General features: G+C 41.7%; 1 protein-coding gene across 4 annotated transcripts in view; it reads right to left on the reverse strand.

The window, feature by feature from the left end:
- Msh3 (mutS homolog 3) overlaps positions 1 to 26,465 on the reverse strand; it is a 171,909-nt gene that overhangs the window by 32,386 nt on the left and 113,058 nt on the right. For all 4 annotated transcript variants that reach the window (XM_076552056.1, XM_006980483.4, XM_006980482.4 and 1 more), the window contains 6 exons: positions 25,585 to 25,772; positions 24,817 to 24,985; positions 18,977 to 19,041; positions 16,750 to 16,866; positions 12,577 to 12,684; positions 4,702 to 4,813 (listed from right to left, as the gene is read on the reverse strand). In XM_076552056.1, the coding sequence (XP_076408171.1) occupies positions 4,702 to 4,813; positions 12,577 to 12,684; positions 16,750 to 16,866; positions 18,977 to 19,041; positions 24,817 to 24,985; positions 25,585 to 25,772 (759 nt within the window). The remainder of the gene's footprint in view (positions 1 to 4,701; positions 4,814 to 12,576; positions 12,685 to 16,749; positions 16,867 to 18,976; positions 19,042 to 24,816; positions 24,986 to 25,584; positions 25,773 to 26,465) is intronic.

A 26,465-nucleotide genomic window follows, 5' to 3' on the forward strand; every position in this document is an offset into this window, starting at 1 on the left:
GTGTCCATACAGCTCCCGCAGAGGAGCACCCCATGACCACCTGTAACTCCAGCTCCAGTGGATCTGATGACCTCTTTGGCCTCCACAAGCACCAGCACGCATGTACACATACCCATACATAGACATGCGTGCAGACACATAATAAAAAATACACCTTACAGTGGCCTCCTTCATTTTCGTTCTTGGGTTCATTTATCTACTCACTGTGCTATGTGGAAAACACATTGATAGCAGATACAATTTGTATAATCTAGCCGGGAAATGAAGCCAAGCTTAAAGCTCGGATATTTTAGGTTAGGCATTATCATTTCACTTGGTGATTAGACATAAATAATCAATGGCTATAGACTATCCCTACAACTGATGTTATATTTAACTTGTATACAGCCAAAGCAAGCATTGCTGGGGAATCTAAAACAACGTGTCCTGGGAGAGAAGGGGAGCCTGGGAAACGGGTCATCTCTCCCGGCTTCACACATTCACATAGACAAAGAAGTGCATGTCTACTACACACCAGACAGTCAGTGCTGGGCACTAAAGAGCCTCAGGCCGCTGGGCGGTGGTGGCGCACGCCTTTAATCCCAGCACTCGGGAGGCAGAGCCAGGCGGATCTCTGTGAGTTCGAGGCCAGCCTGGGCTACCAAGTGAGTTCCAGGAAAGGCGCAAAGCTACGCAGAGAAACCCTGTCTTGAAAAACCAAAAAAAAAAAAAAAAAAAAAAAAAAAGAGCCTCAGGCCACTGACTGACCTAGACCCCAGGACTCACTTCTAGGGTACCCAGCCAGTGGGTTTCCCACAAGCTGGAGGGATCCACAGTTCAGGGACTTCCTGGAGATCTTCTCTGCACACCTGACTCATTTTCTCCCCCACCCAACTGTACCTCCTAAAGTCACACAGTTGGATTTAGATTACTTATCTCAAAACCAGAATACAAGAACAACTCTAATTGTTTTTAAAAGCCCATTCACCAGATAGCCTTTTGGCTTAATAAGCAGACAGTCACGGGACAGCTAAACTATCATGACATATTATGGTCTGCTCCAAGCAGGGTGTCCTGGTTTTGCACAGGGCGACTCCTTAATCTTCAAGGTGATGGATGGGGCTGGGACAGCCACAGCCCTTGGGCCCACATCCTCTCCCTTCTCCTCTGAGTTCAGAGTACTCTCAAAATGGTATCATTTCCTGTGTGTTCCGGGCAGTGAGCATGGCTGAAAAAGCAGCCCTTGCCCTGGACTACACCCATGTTCCAGAAACTGTCTAAGATTCAGCTGGGGCAGCCTCTCCATGACTTCCCCTACATGTGGGGAATGAGTTTATCACAAGTATGAAGAGGTGTTACACTACAGCAGCTCTCGTTTCTCTTCTATTTCTTCAGTGGGATAGTCTGCTAACTGTGAAATCCCAGATCCTGAAAAAGGAACGTTTTCTGGAAGAAAAAGAGGCAAAACTTTAAAGTGAGACTTGGAGACGGCTGAAGGTGTCTCAGCTAACAAATGTGAGGAGGAGTCTGCTGTGCGTCAGAGGCCATGGACACTGGGGTCACACCTACACAGGCATGCACACTCCCTGTCCTCGTCAAGCCCAAACCCTTTGGAAGCACATCAGAAAGAACAATTGTGGCTTAGTAGGGTAAAGTACAGAGATGGGGAGAAACACGGGGTGCTGGGTGTGGGGTGGGGATCATCAGAGCGCCGGTGAGGGAAGGCTTCAAGCCAGGAGACATCGAGGAGGGGGAAGAAGCAGAGCTTGAAATGGCGGAGTGGGCTGTGGGCGTGCAGGAGGCAGGAGGGTGAGATGGGAGGGTGAGATGGGGAAGGGTGACATTCCAGGCAGGGGGACCGCCACCTGCCTAAGGCACGGAGGACTGTGAGAGGTCCAAAGGGCTGCAGTGCAGATGAACTCAGAACATGTACCGCCATACCTAGCGTGGAACGGCAAGTTAGAAGGGGCTACGAGAGGAAAGGGAAGGGGGTGGGGGGCAGGACGGAGAGGCAGAGACTGAAGAAATCTTCAGAAGATTCCTGAAACTGGGAGAGGGAAATGAGCACATGGTTCCTTTGCTCATGAGAACTTTAACGATTTTATGTAATATAGAACCCAGGAAAGCTAGCAAAATTTAGATGTATAAAAGGCTACATTTTCAAAACTATGTAATTATCGGAAGTAACAATGTTACCTAACTTTGAGGACATTTCTGTCAGGGTATAGTTCATAAATGAATAGACAGAGTACATTTTAGATGGAATTTTACATAGTAAGTTCTTTCTCTACACTATCCCCGTATATAAATTTATACCCTGAAAAACAGAATGCACTTCACCATAGCAACGGTCTATATCAACTCCTACTCAAGTTAGGAAGAGCATATGTAAAGAAATGAATATTCCGGAACACTATAAGCTGCCTACTAGAAAAAAATCATTCCGTTTATTTTGTAAAAATTGAAATACATGAGTTACAATGATTTTTAAATGCTCCTGTAACTAGAAGGCTATTTTACTTGTTCAAATCTGACTTATTAACAACATTCTGTTTTTTTAAAAAAGAGGAAAATGAAAATAGAAGAAAAAATAAAAGAGAATGAACAAAGAAAACATCAATGCCAAGGACAACTTTCTTGGATCAAGGGGATGGGCATGGGCAGTAACAGAACATGTTTCATGAGTGCCTTATCAGTTAAACATAAGTCAAGCTACTAAATATTAGAACTGTATTATTTCTCTAGAGAAGCTATACTACCAAAATGGAAACTAACAAGAGAATTCTTATTCTCATTTAGGTTTCTCCTTAAAGACAACAAAAATTAGTATCTGTAACTCATCTGACAAATTGCTAGCATACGCATTTACTAGTAAGAATGAACAAGTTTCCAGACACTGCGTCCCTGGTCGCTCTGGTCTCAATGTCTACGCCTCTCCTTCCCACGATGACAGTACTACAGGGCTTTGAGGAAGTGATTAATATACAGGGATCAGGAGGGACCTCCCCCTTCTCCCTCCACGTGAGAACATAGTGAAAGGTGCCACACATAAAGCACTAAACCAGCTCCCACAGGGCACTGACACCTTCATCTTAAGTTCACAGTCTCCAGAATCCTGAAAGACAGTTTCTGTTGACTGGAAGTCATCCAGTCTATGGGACTTTGCTATAACAGTCTGAACAGACCCAACATACAGATTATAAATTGCAGCATGGATCTTAAAAGGTCTTATTAATAAAAACAAACCTGAAGCCAGATATTGAGGTGTACGCTGAAAGATCAAAGAAACAGAACAAGCCACATCTAACCTCACTTTGCCAATTCCTCAGCTGACCTTGTTTCCTCAGACTGGAAGCCTCTGCATCCTCATCTGAATGGATCTGAGCTGAACTGCTGCTAAAATCTAAAAACAAGGCTCTAGTTCCTGGTCCTCACACCTTATATACCTTTCTGCTTTCTGCCATCACTTCCTGGGATTAAAAGCGTGTGTCACCATGCCTGGCTTTTTCCAGTGTGGCTTTGAACTCACAGAGATCCAGATGGATCTTTGCCTCCAGAATGCTAGGATTAAAGGCGTGTGTGCCACCATTTTCTGGCCTCTATGTCTAATCTAGTGGCTGTTCTGTTCTCTGACCCCAGATAAGTTTCTTAGGATACACAATACATCAACCACAATAAACTATCAACAAACCCTGTAAGGCTTGATATGTAACATTAGAGCAAATGGAATTCGAAGCTTTTCATCTCACTCTACGCACTCATGGCTGGCCAAACTGACCATGTCACACATCCTTGCTCCGTGGCCCACCATGGTCTATCGCTATCATCCCAGCTCCATGATAGCCTCTCTCTGGCTGCTCTCCTCAGTCTAAATTCTGCCGCTGACTTAAAACTCTAATGCTTTGTTTCTAGCCTCTCTGTGCGAAGCTTCTACCATGCACAGGCTGCCTGCTATCTTGCTGCACTTTTCCATTCAGGGTTCAGAAAGTTCTTGTTTCTTCAGGTTCTCCCACAGCTGCTTGCCCTCACTGCAGACACCCACAAACCTCAATTACCATTCCTGGAAGTCCAATATCTGAATCACTATCATCTTCCACAATAAATCCCACTGCCATTTTAGACAACATTAGAGGGGACAGCCCTCTCTAACTTTTCTTTCCCAAACTCTTGTTCCATGACCTCACTTCCACCCTGCTACCCACTTCCTGAATCTTGCCATCACCCACAACACCAACACCTCTGAAATCCTGCTTTTCTATGGAGGAACTAAGTATATGTTAAATTAATAATAATGTGGGATCATCGGTGTTCTCTAAGAGAACTCCAGCCTAGATCGGCTAATCACTTCTGATTCTTTCAGAGCATCTGAAAATAGTGCCATGTAGGACAAAGCACACTGATGCTGTATGCTAATGGAAATCTGAAAATGCACTGTTTGATTCCAACATCATTTCCGTATTTGTGAATATAAATTATTTTTACTAGGTTACACAGAAGAAGCAAGATAATCACCTTTAGTTGCTAAGTCTTTCCATGTACAGAGAACTTTCCATGGGAATTACACCAATTCCACAATTGATAGTAAATATGATTATGCCTGGGATTGGTCCATTTACAGCTGAAGATAAAACCAAATAACTTACCAAATTACTCATTTGGTAATCACAAGTTTGAAATCAATGTCCTTATCACACACTGGCTTTGGTGTCATGTGGTACTTACTGATAAACTCGTACTGTTGGGCACAAACTGATCCTGCTCGCCCAGCAACACATCAATCATAGGATGCCTTCCATTTTTAATGATGATTTTCTTTTCTTCTTGTAGAGTTGGCCTGAAAAAAAAATAGTTTTATCAACTTGTAGATATGGAAGCAGCTTTCTAAAAGAAGCACTGACTAGCTTGGCATGGTGACACCCCTTTAACCTCAGCACTAGGGAGGCAGAGCCGGGGAGGTTTCTGTGAGGTCGTGGCCAGCCCACATAGACTGACACAGCATGAGAAGCTTTAGTACCCAATATGGACGACAATCAACCTTAGACCTCAGAAACACATGGTAGAATAATAGTTGAGAACAGAGTCAAACTAATCAGCAATTAATCAGAAATCAGCAACTGGAAATAACAGCACACTGAAGGACAAGTCTCAGCAAGCCTGAGGAAGTCTATTTTCATGTGATTTTGGTTTTCATCTGTCTATCATTATCTGAGATCAAAGCACTACACGCATCACTAAACACAGTTCAGATCACTGGTACATCATTTCACTAGTCATGGAAAGTCATTTCCAGGTTAAATTAGCTTATCAGTTTTTAAATTTTTTATATTTATTTATGTGTATGAATGTGTGCCATGTGCGGGCCTGGGAACTGTGGATGGTTGTAAGCAGTCAGATCAGATGGGTACTGGGAACTGAACTCAGGTCCTCTGTAAGAACACCCTGTGTTCCCAACCACTGAGCCTCTCCCCAATCAATCATATTTTAAATACAGCTTTATTCTATTTATCAAATCCTCCGAGGTCAACACTGGAATCGGTTTGGTGTCTCCCTTCCTGGGCCTTCATCTGCACAATTGTACTCATAGACATACTGCACTGGCTGTGCTTTATTTGAAAAACAGACTCATATTTCAATACCCCATCCCACAATAACTGTAATGCAATAGCATTAATGCAATTACACAGAAAATATATTTTACCATCTACCACCTGGGTCTAATGGATCCTTATTTTTTTTAAAATCTATTTTAAAGATAACTTTACAGAAGTGAAATAATAGAATAATTTAAAAAAATCAACCTCAGAACAAATTATTGTTATTGTTATTATTATTATTATTATTATTATTATTATTATTATTATTATTATTTAGTAGCAGTAGAAACTTTCTGGGATTGAGGCCATGACTTCACTCATGTTAGGCAAGTGCTCCATCACTAATCTATAGTCTAATAATCATGGGAAACCAAATTTTATTCATTTTTTTCTTGGTCTTCAAGGTTTATATACACCTGGGATGGATAACATATGCAGAATGCAACATATTCATCTTGAATACTAGATTCCAAATTTTACATTACTTCTAGGAGGTTGTAGTTCATAGTGCTGGTGCTTCTGATACTTGCATCAACAAAAAATGGAATAGTTGGATAATTTTTGAAATTGCTCAAAGCTCCTAATTTTCTTAAAGAGACAGTTATCTTCATCCATAATGCAAAACACTTTCATTTTTAGATTCATAAATACCAATTAGAATAATCAATCAAATGAATCCTTTCACTAAATGTCTTCTGTTTGCTTTCAATTTCCTGCCTGCCCACCTACAAACTACAGCAAGTAAATTTTGTTGAACAAACACAGACACATATCAAACCATGTCTTTTAGCAAAAGGGATAATCCAGCAAGTATCAAACGGTGGCTGATCCCCATGCTTGCTAACCAGGCCAGAAGAACATATTTCAGTTTACCCTACAGAATTATTTACAATCACTTCTTGACGTATCCATAACTGTAACACAACATCAACAACTGGGCACATCAACCTGTAACCTGAACACCCATAATCCCCAGGGGCTTCTACAGGAGATCCCCCACTGTCATGCAAGTGGTTGTGTCCTCCTCGTCACCTCAGTGAGTGAGTGACTGTGAAATGTCTTCTGGTAACCATGCCCCGCCCCTGGCTACTGTGGGTAAGCAATGAAAGCACTCAACACACCCGGTCAAAGTCAGAAGTGATTACAGCAGTGGTACAACACTGTGTTCTTTTCATACCTCTGGAAAGATGTTTTAGCAGTTTGGAGAAGACAATTAAAACAGAAAAACGGTGTGATGGGGATTTCTTCCCAGCACTTTGGCATCATCGTCCCCCAGTCCCTTGCCTAGGACTCCTGCACTGCACTGGAGTAAACTGACCGAGAACGCCGGAACGGGGGTAAAACAGTGAGTAGTTCGGGGAACTCGGAGCAGGAAAGAGTCTCAAGTCTTTCTCAGAGCTATAAAAAGGTACAATGGACCTCTGAGGTAAATATAAGGCAGAATTTATTTTTTAAGCCAAAAAAATTGTTTTTCTTTGTCCTCTGGAAGCTATTTTAAAAATGCTTACAGCTTGGCAAACTAAGACACCAGAGCGTTTCTCATCAGATCTTCAACATTCTTTTGAGGCAGCTACCCAGACAATAAGTTAATCATTCTCTGATGTTAGACATTTAGACTACAGCCAAGTTTTCACTGTTCTAACATGTTCTAATACTGCTACACTAAATCATTCAGTATGCATGCCTCTCTTTCTCTGCCCCCACCCGCCCCCACCATTTTTCTCTTTTATCTCTTCTCGGAGTCTTGTTTGGGGTGACTCTCTACCAAGCGAAGTCAGGGCATCGTCTTTGTGACACTGGTGTGACTTCTCTGAGATTTCTGCTGGAGAGCCAAACTGTGGCTGATTTGTTCGGCTCTAATACAGACAACGACTTACCCTGTTGCTATTGAAATGATATAACGACAAAACACTTCTTAGGAGGGTAAGAAGCAGGGAAAATTCACAGTCCTGCGATGCTATGCCAGGAAAGAAGAGCTACGGCAGGGAAGACAGGCAGGGCGCACTGAGACATCAGAGGGTGGTGAGGGGAAGGACTGAGGCAATCTAGATAGTTCCTGGAAAGAATGAACCATATGAACATGAGCAGATTTAGTTACTATAATTTATTATATATTTTTAAATTGCAGCCTTCTCCTTTAACTGTCTCAGAGGGACAGAGTATAAATGATGTCAGTAAAACAAGTAAACATACCACAAATTAGACAGGAAGGGCCAAATAAGAGCTTTGCCTAAAGGTTACAGGACAGTCAATAAGAACACATTAACAGCACGACGAGAAAAGATTGCACTTGTGAAGCCGAGGAATGAAGTAGAACTAAAGACCATGGCTCACAAGCACAAACATGGTAACAAGCTGAAAATTTAAGAAAAAGGTGTACACCTCTCAGAAACATACAATTTAAAATGCAGCTTACATGCAACTTTCCTATTTAATGGCTATTTATTTACTTTAATTTTTTGCCAAAGAGACTAATGCAATACACTGTCAGAAGTAGATAAGATTATGTAGTTTCCCCCAAAGCCTAGTGGATTTTTCCTAATATAAAATACACAGTGTATAGTTTGGAAAATTTTTATCATTTGACATGTTTTCTGAAATGCTTACTGATGGATTTGATGATCTGGAACAATTATTGGACCGAGGACAAACAGAAAAGTTGGCTAAAGTGCACAAAACAACTGTCCAGAGGCGCCAGATAACTAACATGTCATTAGCAAGCACAACCTAGTTAGGATAGAGGTCCAGATAACTAACATGTCATTAGCAAGCAGGACCTAGTTAGGATAGAGGTCCAGGAGAGGCCATCATGAAGTGCTGAGAGGTATCTAAGGGCACGGGGCCAGCTGTGGCCTGGAGAAGGCGCTGTCAAGAACTGCCCCAGGCACCAGCGTAGAGCCTGGAGGAGTGCAGCCATCTCTCCATCACCTTAATCCTGATCTGGAGCAGTAATACCAGACTGAAAGTGTCCTGAGATGCCTACTGGATGCAAAAGCAATTCAGAATGGGTACACCATAAAACCATTTCTACAAGTGATGATTAAAATCACCACTACTCTCTTTTAGATATAAATTATAAACAGGATGAGAAAGAAATCAGAGAAAAACACCCTTTACAATAGCCACAAACAGTATAAAATATCATGGGGTAACTCTAATGAAGCAAGTGAAAGACCTGTATGACAAGAACTTTGAGTCTCTGAAGAAAGAAATTGAAGAAGATATCAGAAAATGGAAAGATCTCTCATGCTATTGGGAAGGTAGGATTAACATAGTAAAAATAGCAATCAGATTCAATGCAATCCCCATCAAAACCTCAACACAATTCTTCAGACTTGGAAAGAACAATACTCAACTTCATATGGAAAAACAAAAAAAAACTCAAGATAGCTACAACAATCCTGTATAATAAAGGAACTTCTAGAGGTATCACTATCCCTGACTTTAAGCTCTACTATAGAACTATAGTAATAAAAATAGCTTGATATTGGCATAAAAACTGATATGTGAACCAATGGAATCGAATTGAAGATCCTGGAGTAAATCCAAACTCCCGATTTTTGACAAAGAAGCCAAAATTATACAATGGAAAAAAGAAAGCATCTTCAACAAATGGTGCTGGCATAACTAGATGGTCACATGTAGAAGAATGCAAATAGATCCATTATCTATTGCCCTGCATAAAACTCAAATCCAAGTGGATCAAAGACCTCCACATAAATCCAGTTACACTGAATCTGATAGAAGAGAAAGTAAGAAGTAGCCTTGAACACAATGGTATAGGAGACGGTTTCCTAAATATAACATCAGTAGCACAGACACTAAGAGCAAAAATTAATAAATCGGACCTCCTGAAACTGAAAAGCTTCTATAAGGCAAAGGACACAGTCAATAATACAAAACAATAGCCTACAGAATGAGAAAAGATCTTCACCAAACCCATTTCTGACAGAGGGGCTAATCTCCAATGTGTATATATAACTCAAGAAACTAGACATCAAAATACCAAATAATCCAATTTAAAAAATGGGTACAGATTTAAACAGGAAATTCTCAACAGAAGAATCTCAAATGGCCAAGATACACTAAAGAATTACTTAACATCGTTAGTCATCAAGGAAATGCAAATCAAAATGACTCTGAAAAACCATCTTACACCTGTCAGAATGGCTAAGATCATAAATGCTAAGGAGAGCCTACATTGGAGAGGATGTAGAGTAAGGGGAACACTCCTCCACTGCTGGTAGGAGTGTAAACTTGTACAGGCACTTTGGAAATTGGTATGGTGGTTTCTTAGAAAATTGAGAATCAATCTACCTAAAGACCCAGCTATACCAATCTTGGGCACATACCCAAAGGATGTTCAATCATACATCACACAAGGACACTTGCTCAACTATGTTCATAGCAGCATTATTCGTAATAGCTAGAGCCTGGAAACAATCTAGATGTCACTCAACTGAAGAATAGATAAAGAAAATATGATATATTTTGGAGTATTACTCAGCAGTAAAAAAACAATGACATCATGAAATTTGTAGGCAAATGGATAGAACTAGAAAAAATCATCCTGACTGAGGTAACCCAGACCCAGAAAGACAAACATGGTATGTACTCACTCACTCATAAGTGGATATTAGATGTAAAGCAAAGAAAGGATAACCAGGCTACATACAATTCACAGCCCCAGAGAAGCTAGCTAACAAAGAGGACCCTAAGAGGGACACACAGATTTTCCTGGGAAGGGGAAATAAATGAGATCTCCTGGGTAAATTGGGGGTGGGGGTGGGGGTGGAGGGGAGGGGATGAGGGGATGGGAACATGAGGGATTGGGTTGGTCAAGTTGGGGGTGGGATGAAGTGGGAGAGTATGAAAGAGATAACTTGGGGGTTAGGGAGAAACCTGGGGCTAGGGAAATTCCCAGGAATGCACAAGAATGACCCCAGCTAAGACTTCTAACAATAGAATGGAGAGGGTGCCTGAACTGGCCTTCTCCTATAATCAGATTGTTGACTACCCTAATTGTTAACAGAGATCCTTCATCCAGTAACTAATGGAAGCAGAAGTAGAGATCCACAGCCAAGCACTGGGCAGAGCTCCCAGAGTCTAGCTGAAGAGAGGGAGGAGGGATTCTATGAGCAAGGGGGGTCAAGATCATGAAGGGGAAACCGACAGAGAAAGCTGACTTGAGCTAACGGGAGCTCACTGACCGACAGCTAGGAAGCCTGCATGGGACCTACCTAGGGCTTCTGCATGTGGTGACAGTTGTGTAGCTTGGTCTGTTGTGGGGCCCCAGCAGTGGGACCAGGACCTGTCCCTAGTGCATGTGCTGGCGTTTTGGAACCTGTTCCCCAAGCAGGGATGCCTCCCCCAGCCTTGATGCAGAGGGAGGAGCTTGGTCCTGCCTCAGTGTGATATGCCATACTTTGTTGACTCCCATGGGAGGCCTGACCTTTTCTGAAGAGAGGGGGACTATATGGGGGGGATAGATGGGAGGTGAGGGGATGGAACAGGAAGAGAGGAGGGAGGGAAACTATGGTTGGTATATAAAAATAAATGAAAAAAATTAATTTAAAAAAATCACCAGCAGTCAAGAAGACTTATTAAAAAAAAAAAAAATAAGCAGGAATGAGACACAAACAGGTCTACCAGAGCTTCAGATACCCGAACTGGCAAGACTTTCACTTAACTGTGCCTACTCATGTCCAGAGCAACTGCACAAGGTTTAATAGAGGAAAACATCAGGCCCTCTTACACTCTGATGACAATCATAACTTGGTGCAATGGGCCAAACCTCATAACCATCTGTGTGTCTTTTTTTCACGATGGCAGTTCCAGTCGCAGCCAATCCCTGAAGGTGTCTTAACGAGGGATGAGGGGGTAGGGGGGGCACACTCGGTTTCAAATGGGAAGAGCCTGCATAAACAGACACTAAATGCCTCCACGTCGTTCAGAAACAGACCATCAGGAAAAGCTCACTTCACTACTGACGCCACAGAGGGATAAGGGACTGCAGATGCTAAGTTTTCATAACAATACATGGTAAGTAGGACATAAATTTTCCGTGTTCACTACAGTGAAGATTCAGCTACATGATATCCACAGGTGCCTGACGAGGCAACACCGTGTAAGTCTGGAATCCCTTTGGCATGAGAGAGAGATAGGTAACAACTGAGACGCAAAGAGTCTATTTTAAACATGACTGTGTGATCAACAATGTAGATGTATTCTTTACAAGTGGGCAGTAAAATAAAATAATATACTACATTTAGAGAACATGGCTTATATACTCAACCATCCAACTGTCTCTCACAAAGAAACACTGTACACTAAACAGTACATAGGCTCTAGTACCCTATGTACTGCAGATCATAGGACACTTGCATATATATTTGAAAAACTTGACACAATACAAAGAAGAAACCAAGATATGACAGAAGTAAGGAAAGCTAGACTGTCCACTAGAACTTCAGGCCACAGGCCCAGCCAGGCAGCAGCCTCCTAGGCTTTTCTTTTAGTCCTCACAATAAGCCAGCCAGCTGAACAGTCTCTTAATTTTTCTGAGAACAGTGGCATGAATCCAGCTCTCAACAGGAGAATCAGGAAAGCTCACAGAAACCCGAGACAGGATCTCTCTCTTCCTAGTCCCTTATTCATACGTAAGCTTTTATAACTGTAGTTTTCAAAATGAAGGTGAAATATGCTATAAAGTTTCCCAGAGCAAAAAGAGTCCTCAAACTTCATTTTAAAACTGTACATAAACTTAAAAGCTCAAGTGTAACATTCACTTCTAGAGTACTCCTGCCACCTGCATTTGATTCAGTCATAAAACAAGGAGGAAAAGTTGGTTTTTCAAACTAAGAGATATATGATATCTGGATTTAACAAGAGTGTAACACATCTGAACAACTGCAATATTTTATAACAGTAATTGTCAGATTAATGGGATACTCCCATTGGGCCTGAAACCATGCTAATTGACGGAAATGAAAAACTCTATTACCTGCAGTAATTTCCTTGCTTAGCGACCTTGGCCAGAGAGAAAATGCAGTCAACAGTTGCTAGGTGATTCACGGCCTTACACAAAGTGTGGTAATGTTCACCAAAATTCCTACAGAAAGAGAAACAAGATGAGCAGGCTGATTTCTTGACCCATGCCAGCTGTGCAACAAGCAATCCGTCTACTAGCAACATAAGCACGAATGAAATGAGCCAATCTATCTAACAGGTACGGGAGGGGGCAGTGTACTGATCTACCTCTCATGATAAAACAACTGGTCGCCGAGTCTTCAGCCACTTTGTTTGGCTAAACAAAGCCTAACACAGCTTTTGTATGATGATGTCAACACAGCATATTATATTACATATATAACTATATACGCTATCGTCACATTTCATCTGACTGTGACATTTCACTTCAGGAAAGAAATTTCAACAGAGAATTCAGTTTCCTCCCACAGCATCAAGGACTACTCAGGTGGGCCCGCTTCCCCAGGCACTCTTCCTTATAGCAACACCCAAGCCTGGAGTAACTGCTCAGTGTATCTCACATAGAACTGGCAGAACTGTCTGTCACACTGACCTAGCTTTTGTGGTCATTTGAATAGGTATGACCCCCATAAATTCATGTGTTTGAGTACTTGGCCACAGAGGGTGGCACTATTAGGAGATATAGTCTTGCTGACGTTGGTATGTCCTTGTTGGAAGAAATGTGTCACTGTGGAGGCAGGCTTTGAGGTCTCATATATGTTCAAGCTGCACCCAGTACACAGTTCTCTTACTGCAGTGAATCAAGATGTAGAACTCTCAGGTACCTCTCCAGCATCTGCCTGCAGGCTGCCTTGCTTCCCACCATGACCATAATGGACTAAACCTCTAAACTGTAAGCCAGCCCCAATTAAAGGTTTTCCTTTATAAGAGTTGCTATGGTTGGGGCTGGAAAGGTGGCTCAGTGGTTAAGAGCATGGGTTGCTCTTCCAGAAGACCTGGGTTCAATTCCCCACACTCACATGGTAGCTCACAATGGTCTGTAACTCCAGTTCCAAAGGATATGACACCCTCACACCAATGCACATAAAATTAAATAAATTATTTTAAAAAAAAAAAAGAGTTGCTGTGGTAATGGTGTCTCTTCACAGCGATAGAAACTCTAAGACAGCTTTATAACCCTAATATCTAGTCCACACTCCCAGCAGAGAATAGACATTGCAATAGACAGAAGTAAGTACTTCTCCAGCTATCTTATTAATACTGGGTGATGGAATATATCAAGACTTTTATTAAAAGATTTATTCACAAAGTGAATAGAAATGTTTATAGAGTTGGGTTTTTTCAGCCTCTTTGTACCTATATTTTTCTATTCTCTCATATCACAGAATTTTATTCCAATATGCACAATACTGTACAAACTATGGACATTTATATGTAATGATAAATTGTGGGTGTTGAAAATGAACATAACTGGCCAGACATGATGGCATATGTCAACAATGCAGCACTCAGGAAACTACTGAGGATCACAAGTCCAAGGTCACTCTCGGCCTCATAGGCATTCATGGTCCCATCTCAAAATAAATCAATAGGTAAAACAACAACAACAAAATACTACAAAAGAACCTGGGACTTAATTTTTAAATGCTCAGTATAAAATGTCTTCTAAGTAAAGAAAGACTATGTAACAAAGCTTAAATTTTAGAGTAGGTAGTCATCTGTGAGAAACTGGGGCTTTGCTCATTTCAGAAGTAGGCAGCCACAGGGCACAGACTCCTTGAAGTCAGAATATGAGGAAAGGCATTGACAGCTAAGCCTACTGAAGGTCCAAGAGAAATGCTGAAGGGAATCGCTCCTCACTGCCCAGACGCAGGAGGGACATCTCACATTGTCGCCTCACCACTCGCTCAACAGAGCTTCATTACCTAAACTTCACAAAGGAAGTCCAGAGGACCGAAGCAGCCACCTCAAGCTCACACAGCTGTGAGCAGCAGAGCCCAGATTCCAACCACATTCTTTGTTTGCTTTGCTTCTGGTTTAACAGTGCTGGGGTGGAACCCATGGCCTAACCCATGCCCAGCGAATGATCTCGCACAGACCTCCACCTCCAATTCTAAACTATGACCCCATTTACAATGCTGTTCTTCAAGGTTCTATTAGCACTGTTGCTAATTTCTGTACATAGTTAGAGGGGGGAAAAAGGAGTAAATTGCCTGCTTTTTTCATAAAGTCATGATGCAACTCAGATACCCCTTACACAAACGGGAGAGGAAGATGGAGAGGGAAGTGTCACACTGAACACCTTTCCTGAAAAATATTTATGTAATATAATGTGGATTCGGAAGTGCTGAATGTCAGTCTACTTGCTACTTAAAAATATTTGCAGTATTTCCCAACTTATAAAGGGCATCAGGTTAGATCACTATAATGATCAGTTCTTTCTACATCATTTTATCTTACTTTTAGAAAAAGAAAATCTGTTTTCTGATTTGTTTTATTATCAAAAGAACTCTATTGATGTTTTCTTTCTTTTATATTTATTTATTTATTTATTTTTAGTTTATCAAGACAGGGTTTCTTTCACTGTGTAGCCTTGGTTGTCCTGGAATTCACTCTATAGACCAGGCTGGCCTCAAACTCAGAGATCCACCTGCCTCTGCCTCCAAGTGCTGGGATTAAAGGTATGCACACCACCACTACCTGGCTTATTAATGATATTTTCATGCAACTTTATTTTTATTATTATTTGTAAACTAAGACTTGCACTCACAGTATGCTGATACATATTTATCTGAGTAGACAGAACATATATATTAGCCAATTTCCCCTGAGTTAAAGTTCATCAAAATAAGTGAAATGAATTCCACTAGTAGTGTAAGAGTTAGTGCAAATTTCAAACACACAGTGGTTATGCCCCTCCATCTGGACCCTGATAGGTCAGAGCACATGCTTGAGTACATGATGGCCCAGCACAATCCATGCACATATCCTCCCTCCTGCTGTGAGAAACTGACTTCTTAATGTGCATCTCGCTTTATTCACTTGTAAATTATGTGCAAGGATGCTTTTTAACGCCACAGGGCTGGCTCAGAAAGGAGTGAGTGACTTCATCTAAAGTCTCACAGTCGTGGAAGTTGATGCACATCTCTTCCCAACTTCAGAGCAGAGTTGGTGGAAATGAGCTGGGCTGGGAGTGTTCACAGTGCAGGAAACAGCAAACTACAAACACTACTGTTTCCCCAAGAGCAGACGCACAGTCTGCTGCCCACCAGTGCCTAACACCGCCAATATGAACGCACGACTGTCAATCAATCCAGAATGTGAGCCACTGTTCAAGACAAGGGCCAGGGCTCTTCCAAAGGAAATCTGGTATCTTGAAAATGAAAAGCACGGCAGATTATTCTAGATTAAAAGTAAGTAAAGAAGCGTGACCAAATGCAATGTGTAAGAGTTAATTAGATCTTTTCTTTAAAAATTGGGACAGGGAACACTGAGGAAACTCAAATATATTTATTTTTCAGAAATATTTATTTATTTTTACCTTATAAGTATGACTATTTGTATGTGCACTACATGCATGCATCAAATATATTCTTAAATAGTTAAATTTTCCTAGATGTATTAATGGTGTGAAAATTCCTTGTTAGGATGTTGTTATTTTCATGCATGCATAAGTACTTGGGATGAAATACTATGAAAAACTTCCACATAACTCTGGAACAGAAATATGTATGTATATGCATTTTCATATAGATGTATATACACACATACTAGAGACAGAAGCCAAATGAAGCAAAAACTTAGTATTTGCTAAATCTAGATGAGGGTACATAAATGGTCATTCCAGTTTTTAAAAAAAATGTAAACCTAGAGGAAAATACACAAAATATTAAAAACTTAGGAATAAATGAATGAAGATAATAAAGTTAAAACAGGACCTACGCAGTGCAGAAAGGTGAGAAGGGTAAATTCCAAGGAGGAATTAAAAAAAAAAAATGGCTCTACCAAGCATCATTAGCCATACAACACAAGCCTGCAGCAGTGAAGTATATCGGGTCTCTCTCCTCAGACTGTTCGAGCTCACGTCCCAAGGACTGAAAATCTCCACTCTTCTAGCAGGTCACAGCAGCATCTCTACCGTCTTTGGATGCACAGATTCAGAGCGTACTGTTCACTGCGAACTTACTCTAGAAAATCAAGCCACTCAGCGCCGCAGTCAAGGACTAGCTGCTCCCGGAGCTGGTTCAGACGTCTGTAGTTTTCTACAATAAAAGGAGGGTGGAAACGGCTCACAGCTTTTGTGCTACAAGAGGAAAGGAAAAAACAACACAGGAAATCAAGGTTATAAGAATCAGTGCTGCCGTCATTTCAGAAAATTAAAAGCGGTTATTATTCACCGATGAGCCTTGAACATAAACAGCTGTAAACAGAAAGCATTCTTTAATTATGGTCCTGAACTTGACTCTCAACAATGGACTCTGTCTGTTCAGGGAGCTTTGAAAATGTCCTTAAAATTTCAACTGTATGACAAAGTCAGAGTTGAAACTTACTTCACTGGCAAAGGCTTTTTTTTTTTTCTTTCCTTCATGCTAAATGAAAATGTTTGCTTAAAAGCATTGGAAAAAAATGCAGTTAAAAGAAAGAGAAAGTAGGTTGGATGCATTGGTGGTGGTTGTATTACTTCTGAGATTTTATACTTTTCTGTTCAGCATAATTCAGTACAAAAAGAAATGTACAATGCATCACAAAGAACGTCAGAGCATGAATGTAAAAATGTAAAAAAGACAGTTCTTCAGGCCCAGTGTCCCTGGATGGGAAGAAGCCTCACAAGCTCTCCTAGGCTTGAACATAAGCCGTTCTCTTCATCACGAAGGGGTAGACAGCATTTGGGAGCTAGCTCCTCAGTCAGAGATACTAGGCCAGGCCTTGACCAGGCCACGCCTCAGCGCTGATGTCTTGTCCAAATGGAACAGACCTTGTGTGGGCTCCACTACAGCCAAGACTGTAGAGTGCCTCCTCGAAGGCACGACGGAGTTCACACAATGTTTAGCAGAGTACCCTCTACGGGGATCCAAGAGTGGATGCTACTCCTGTTGAAAGCTGACAACGGGAATATGGATGGTTTAGAAGAGCTCTTCAAGGCCATGGGTACCCAGTCTTCGCTTTCCTATATCACACTGCCATAGTTACCTTTAACTTAACTGTTGGATACTGAAGGTCTAACTGATGATACTCTAATTCATCCTTATACCAAGGCTCTGGCAGCCAGACAACAGACCAGATGGTAACAGGCCCTCACCAACTCTATTACTGCATGTTTAGAAGACGCTGGCATCCATATTTTGCCTTGCTAGTTGCTCCTCAATTGCACGTCCTAGAGTTCTAGGCAAATATTTTACCACAGCTTTTTCTTCTACAGTTGTTTATCCAGAACCTCAGCTTCTGTTCTACAGAATAATATGGGCATTACTAATGTCTTTTTATAAAGTGCACTTTCATTCATTAACTGTACTATAGGGCAAAATTCAACACAGGGAAGGATGCTCCAAGGATGAGAAACATCCTGCAAGTCAACACTATTCACATCTACAGATTCAGTGGCATAAGGGAAAAAACAAGGTATATGAATTCAAGAAACCCATGCTTGTGCTTAAAGTAGCTGTTGCCATGGCAATGGATAATGGTTACATTATTTAATTAACATAAGAAACTATTAGCCATTACATCACCATGTCAAAATTTCCCTCATTCTTAACATAAGAATTCTTCCACTCCACCACCAGCCAGGAGTCTCCCCAATATTATCTTGGGCAAATGTTAATATTTCCATCCCCAGTCACACAGAGGCAGGAAGAGCGGTAAGGAAGAAGCAGTACACTATAGTCAAAAGCGCACACTTCTCCTGAACCAGTCCCTCCAAGGGACTGAAGAGGACAAAATGTGGCTCTCTAATACTGTTTTCACTTATATCCAACAGCTCATGATATAAGTTACAAAAAGAAGTAACTATTATAACTGCGTGCCAAGGAAAACACTGAGAATAAAGACACATGGAGCTCGGTGGGGGAGAAAATGAGATTTCAGCTTCTTAAAAGAAATGTCAGGTACAGCATTCATCAAAAAGCCGAAACCACCACATTCATCTTCCAGTTGAGCATTTCTCAACCTGAAACTCACAGTCATGGGGCGAAAGAGTAATTGACAGAGGGGAGATGTATTAAAATATGGTCTTCAATATTTTTAAATGAATGACAAAAATAGCTGAAGACAAACATCTCTTTGGTTCAAAGTTCATAAGAAAATCGATGGAGGAAAAGTACTCTTGCTTCAAGAACGTGGTGGCACTGGTCTAGCATCTCAGATACGCATCATAATTCATGCTAGAAGTAAAAAAAAAAATGCCTTAAACTTACCTTCCAACCTTCACCCAGTCAGCTGGGATGCAAGATACAGCTGAGTTCTTCATTTCAATCATAAACTAAAATAAATGCAAATGAACAGTGAGATATTTAAATGGGCAGCCACCCACAGCATATCATGAGGCTTCTTGGAAATTGTGTGTGACAATTTAATAAACATTATTCTAAAACATTCAAAATAAATCCAGTATTATTCTTGGGAGAGCTTGGGTGTTTTCTAATAACTTCTTTCATTCATTACTATCCATGTATCTTAAGAACTCTGTTATTCCGTACGATTAAGTTTGATAAAAGTGTGGGGTGTTTGTGCTGGGGTGGGGGAGTGGGGGTGCACGGGATGGGGGGCGGTGTGCACGCATGTGCCTATGCGTACAACCATGGAGGCCAGAAGAGGATGCTGGTTCAGTGTTCTGCCCTATCACACTCTCTGTTCTGCTTCCCTGAGGCAGGGTCTCTCACTGAACCTGACACTCTTCTGCTTCAGCTAGACTGACTAGCCAGCAAGCCTCGGGGATCCTGTTGTCTCCTCCCCCACCACATGTTTGGAACTACCCATTGGAGCAGAACAGGCTTGATGTCTGGTCCCTCCCACAAGAAGCCATCAACTGCCAATCATTCAGTAAGGAGGGTTGGGGCCTTATGAGCCACACCTCCATCCATGGCTGGCTGCTGACCATCCAGGACACCACACACACACACACACACACACACACACACACACACACACACAGAGTCTGTAGTTTGTTCAGATACACTTTCAAAAATCTATACTGTATACAGTAAGATCCAGAAATTCTTGGATTAATTCTGTGATAGTTTCATGAAGTTTTTCATTTGTCTGTTTTATGATATGCATATAACTTTATATTTGTCATGTCTTTGTCTTATTTTTACATGAAAAGAAATATTTAGTTTTTATATTAATGGTTAATATTTATTAATTTCCATACCAAGCAAATTTTGAAACTAATGTATGATATCTTCATATATAGAAATTGATTAATACAGTTTCAAATCTCCCATACTCAGTTTTATAGTTGAGAATTAACAGTCTAAAAATGTCCCTGTAGTTACAAAAATTGGAAACAAGCCAAACTTTAGATGTATTATTGATGGAAAAAATAAAATTACTAAGTATAGTAAATAATTCTTCAGTTCAAAAATGCTCTATGAAGGCACATTGGCATTTTATGAAGTAATTCTGAGAGAGCTACGTCAAAAGCAAATATCAAATTTCAAGGCTACAGGAAGAAAAGATCCTAACCCGTGGGAGTTGGTGGTGAAGGGCTGGTGAACATTTTGAAAAACCAATAAAAACAAGGTGTACCACAAGAATCACAGTGTAGCCATCAAAGGTCCACTCTAGGGACTGGCAGGGCTCCATCATGCCAGCCATGGGGATGGAAGGTGCAGCAAGAGTCTGGAAAGCCCACCTGGACCTCCTGTGGGTTAAACACCTGTGGTCACGTGTCTGTCTAAGTTCTTCATACTGTGCTCGGGCCGCACTAGCCTTTGGAGAGGAAATTCTCTCTGGTTATTTTCCAAACATCCTAAGAAGGAGCAGGCAGGCCCTTTGTTTATGCGTTTTACTGCTAAAGAAAAGCCACTGGAAAAAATAACGCTTGTTCTAGAAAGCTCTGCAAGATCTCATAGCAATCCCCTGCTCTGCAGTTTCTGACTTCACCTCCCAGAAGTTAACACAAGAATTCTGCCTTCAGTCCTTTTAGTACTTTCTCATATTACTCTCCCAGGACCTACTTCTGTCTGGGTTAATGTCAGACATTGTCATTCAAACTATATAACACCAGCCTAGGCTGGCATCATTACCAGGCTTGCTGAAGACCTTCTTTCCTTGCCTTTGCTTGTTTTATTTTGTTTTTAGATAGATGTATCTTATTTAGGGTTTCTATTGCTGGGATGAAACACCATGACCCAAAAGCAGGTTGGGACAGAAAGGGTTTCTTTGGCTTACACTTCATTGCTGTTCATGGCTGAAGGAAATCAGGACAGGAACTCAATCAAACAGGGCAGGAACCTGGAAGCAGGAGCTGATGCAGAGGCCATGGAGGGGTGCTGCTTACTGGCTTGATCCCCATGACTTGCTCAGTCTGCTTTCTTATAGAACCCAGGGCCACCATTCTAGAGATGGCTCCACCCACATGGGCTGGGCCCTCCCCCTTTGATCACGAATTGAGAAAATGCCTTCCAGCTGGATCTCATGGAGAAATGTCCTCCACTGACGCTGCTTCCTCTCTGATGACACTAGCCTGCGTCAAGTTGACACACAAGACTGGACAGCACAAGATGTAATCCAGACTGATCGCAAACTCTTTGAACACTGAACTTTGCTCCCCTGGCCTCTGCCTCCCAATTGCTAGATTTCCATCGCACCATCACTGCAGGCAGGCTGCAGACTTCTCAGCTCACTCTAGCACCTGCCTCCTAGTTACCTCAGCATCACGGGTAACCCACTCCTCCTCTCCCTCACTTTTTCTTCCCCTTCCCTTAGGAACTTGAAATGTTTCTTATTTACAAACTTAACAGAGAGACAACATATTGTAAGCGAGGGCACAGAGAAACCACCAATCTGGCAGGCCCATGGGTGGGAAGAAGGTTTTTATTGTAAAAATGGGAGGAGGACCAAAGCAGCCATGACTACCTTTCTGGGGCAGAGAGGAGAGGGCAGACTGGCAAGGGTGGGTGTCGGCTATTCACCCCGACTCTACCGGCCATGCTGTGGGTAGACACTCCCTTCTAAACTCCTTGTAAACTTTGTATAAGTATATACAAAGTATATACTTATGTAAACTTTGTATAACTTAGTATATACAAAGTATATATTTGTGTAAACTTTGTTAAACCCTCAAGGCGTGCAAGTGACCAGACCCTACCTGAGGAGATCCAGCAGCCAGGCTCCATCCTCAGACGTCCCTAGTGGCTGCTTTGGTTTTTTTGTTTTGTTTTGTTTTGGTTTTTGGTTTTTTGGTTTTTTTTGCTGAAAACAGCTCTGAAGCAGGAGAGTGGCCAGGTCCCCAACCTTACAAGAAAACAAAATCCCACCAATCCCTGAGCTTGCCCCAAAATCAGGCCAAATAATCCTTCCAATCCCAGGACACCCTTGAAAACCCCCCTGCTCCTCTGCCAAGAAACTACATTAAACCCCTAACACCCCCCCCCATTCTGCCCAGTTCTCTACTTCTCTCCTGAGCACAGGCAGTAACCCTCCTGGGTTCCCCCTCCCAATAAATCCCGTGTGAGGTTTGTTGTGCGGCATGACTTTGTGATAGTCCTTGGCTCCCAACTGTCAAGACACTTTCCATCCAAGCTGTAACATATATAACGGAAGCGGGGGAGGGGGGGCAGAGAGAAGAGCAGGAGCAGAGAAAAACCCCTGGGTTATAAAGAAAAACTAGTAGAAACTAGCAGCTGCAGGATTGGAGGAGGGGATCCTATGAACTGGATCAGCCTGGAAGTTTAGGGTGGGGGGTGGAGGGTGGGGTCTGGTGGTATACACCATAGGTACGTGTCAGTAAGCCAAGTGGCTCTTCCTGGCAGACAGAAACGTATTTCACAGGTTCCTGTGGAATGATAAGAGAGAACTTTTATCTCTCTGCCAAAAAGCCCTCTAGTCCAGTTGTGCAGAGCCAAAACTGTCATCATGGATCAAGTCAGTAGGCCTGCCTTTTTTGGGGTGCTTGAGGTTTTTCCCTTTGGACCTGTGGTGGTTTGAAAGGAAATGGCCCTCAAAGTGGGTGGCACTTTTAGGAGGTGTGCCCTTGCTGGAGGAAGTGTCCCATGGCAGAAACAAGAGATATAATTAAATATTCAATGTCTGTTTAAATACTCAAAAATATTTGTGCAGAGTTCTGAGTGAAACAAGCTTTGTGAAACTCTGCTGAGCATGGCATCCTCAGAACTCTAGCCAGAGATGGATGGGCTAACTTAAGTTAGGAGTTAAATCTATAAAATGTACGTGGTCTGGAGCATTCTGATAAGCACACTATGGTTCATCCTAATTGCCTACTTCAAATAGCTATATAATTGGCAATCTTTCACTAAAATACACAAGCAATGCAAATATAAGACACATGATTTGAAAATGTTGTCGCCAGGCTGTTCCGGTGGGCTCCCTGTAACAGAGCTTTCTCCCACAAGAAAAAAAAAAATCTAATTTTAAATCTTAAATAGAATGTACATCCTATAGAAATTATTCCTAAGTTTATTAAATTGATATTTTAACAAGTATAATTTCTGGAATTCCTAGACTTAGAATCTTCACAGTAATATAAAGATGTGGTAGGAACGAGCGTCAAGATGCAGAACAGGACTGAATGCTACAGCTACATTTATAAAGGATTTCTTTCTTAATGGTTCTCATTTCAATATTAATACCAACTTTAAAGACAAGTATACATCCTTGGGCTGGAGAGATGGCTCTGCGGTTAAGAGCACTGGCTGGTCTTCCAGAGGACCTGGGTTCAATTCCCAGTACCCACGTGGCAGCTCACAACTGTCTTTAACTCCAGTTCCAGGAGATTCAATACCCTCATACAGGCAAACCAATGTACATGAAATAAAAATAAATAAATTATTTAAAAAAGATAAGTATATATCTGTTGCTGGAGAGCTTCTCTCCAGGTTCCCCAAGCCCCGCAGTCCCACATATAAAATAATCACTCAGACGCTTATATCACTTATAAACTGTATGGCCGTGTCAGGCTTCTTGCTAACTGTTCTTTTATCTTAAATTAACCCATTTCTATAAATCTATACCTTGGCACGTGGCTGGTGGCTTACCAGCGTCTTCACATGCTGCTTGTCCTGGCGGTGGCTGCAGTGTCTCTCCCCCCAGCCTTCCACTTCCCAGAATTCTCCTCTCTCCTTGTCCCACCTACTTCCTGCCTGGCAACCTACTTCCTGCCTGGTCACTGGCCATCAGTGTTTTATTTATATAGAACAATATCCACAGCATATATCTCAGACCACATTTCAAACAGCAACATAATCTATGTGTATTTCCACTCTTTTTAAATAAGACTTGAGGAGGAAGTACTGTCAGTTAGTCACTCTGTGATTCAACCAGTATGTGTGGTCTACCTGGCACCATTTCCTCTGTAAGGCAGGAGTTCAAGGCTGGCGTCTCAGGCCTGGACCCTAGACCCTGTTAATAATAACTAAGATCTTCTGTACTGTATCTTCAACAGGTAACAGGGCACATGTAACATCAAGTTGCTTGAATTTATTGAAAGATTAATAAAACGTTATCCCAATTTCTTGTCGAAACAGGTTATTATGGCATATTTCCAAGGGAAAAGACAAAAGGTTTTTAATGATGATATCTACAACTGTCAAGTCCAAAGCCCCTCCCTCATGCTGGTGACACTGTCCTAAACAGAAGGACTGTTGCCAGGGAAACAAGCCTAAAGGTTTCCGTTTACTGAAAAGCAGATCTCTTAAGGGGTTTCTGTTCAGCAAGGACCACCCTCAATCTTCCAGGAACGTCCCTCAACCTCCCCCCCCCCCCCCCCGGCCCACATCACCCACTTCCAACAGGGGACCTCACATAGTTCCCATCAACCTTGACAGCCGGTGTCAGCTCAGACCCCCACCCCACTGATGTCATATAAAATCTGCTTGCTTTGGGCCATTTTGCTCTTCCAACCTTGGCAATTTGAATACCAATAAATCTTTCTTTGTGCCCATAGAGGGGTCTAGTTTGGTGGTTTTTCTGCACCACTGCTTATAACAGCCTATCCAGAGATTTTACTTATATTATGAAATAGCTTTTCTACTCCAGGCAAACTGATATAAAATGAAAATATGTTTGACATTACCTCTTGTCCTGATACAGTCACATATTGTAAAGAAGGAAGTTTTAGTATTTTTCGTAATTCTTGCAAATGCATTTGGATACTCTGAGTAACTTCTTGAATTTCATCTTTCCTCTTTTTTATTAAAGGGAAGCCAGACAGGTCTTTGAATAATTCAGTTTTATCGCCAACTCTAAAATATGAAAAGTGTAGATCCGGATATTGAAGTGTATTAATTAGACCAGTTATCAATTTTGTAGCATGATGAAATACCAACAGACTGGAACTCAGGAAAATGAGGTTCTAAGTCCAGCTCTGCCACTGAATATTTATAGAGACATTCTTTAACTTCTGACAAAATCATTTTTACTTTATTCACAATTTGTATGGTAAAACCAAGAAATAAACTATCATGTCATTTGCCTACTCAGAAAATAACAACAAAGGTACACTCAGCTTCCTGTAAGATACACCACAAAACCACACCCTTAAGAGGACAACTGCAGATTCTACACACAAACACAATCACCCCTGGCATCTAGGAAATGGGGACAAGGGCCATCTGGCACCTGCTTTGGAGTTAATAAACTGCTAGCTACTACCTGGCTTTAGTTTTACCCTCTGTCACCTGATACCTGGGGAAGTACTTCATCTGTCCTAGACTGCAAACTGCCTGAGTGTAGACAACTATAAATGTTCCCAATTACATACGTACTCAAGCAACTTCCCACACCAAATGGCAAACACACTAGCTGACGGTCACTATGGGAGGAAGTGGGAGTCGGCACTTACTTGGCAGCTTGTTCATTCAGTATCTTTAAGTAATATTCCACTGGACTGAGGAGCTCAGGAATTTCTAAGATGAGTGTTCGGAGTAAGTCTGACTGTACGTGGGAATTAACAGCAGGCATTAATGCTTGAAGCTCTGACTTCAGGTGACTCAGGCTTTTGACAATCAAGAAGAACTCTTGCGTAGAGCACTGGAAAAAGAAATATTTTTTAATCTAAAAAGCTGGATGTGGTGGCTCCCCTGTGATCCCAACATTCAGGAGGCTGGGGTGGGAGGGTCTCTGCAAGTTCAAGGTCAGAGTCCAGGCATGAATTAAAAAGAAAGATAGCGCTGTAAACCAGGGTGCAATAAAGAACCTGTGAAATGGCCCCTCTGTGGTTTGGGGAAAGGTTTTTATCATAGATAAGAGATAGAAAACATCCAGAAGCATCTAAAGGAGTCCAGATCAGAGAGGAAAATAAAATCCAGACTCCTTTTTCTTTACGCTTTTTTTTTTTTTTGCTTTTTTTTTTGGGGGGGGTGTTTTGTTTTGGTTTTTTTTTTTTAAGATTTATTTATTATATATACAGTGTTCTGCCTGCATGCATCCTTGCAGGCCAGAAGAAGGCACCAGATTTCATTACAGATGGTTGTGAGCCACCATGTGGTTGCTGGGAATTGAACTCTGAACCTTTGGAAGAACAAACAGCCAGTGCTCTTAACCTCTGAGCCATCTCTCCAGCCCCTTTACCCTATTTTAATTTGGCCCTTTTAATTGGTTTACTGAGGACAGGTGGCTAGATCTGACATTGGGACACTGACTGTTATGAGGCTTAAGGAGAGAATCAGACCAAGAGAGGCACTCTGGGAGAGCAGAGAACAGCTTTGTCAAAAAGGCAGTTTG

Source organism: Peromyscus maniculatus, chromosome 15 (assembly GCF_049852395.1).
Source record: "Peromyscus maniculatus bairdii isolate BWxNUB_F1_BW_parent chromosome 15, HU_Pman_BW_mat_3.1, whole genome shotgun sequence".
NCBI classification, from domain to species: domain Eukaryota; kingdom Metazoa; phylum Chordata; class Mammalia; order Rodentia; family Cricetidae; genus Peromyscus; species Peromyscus maniculatus.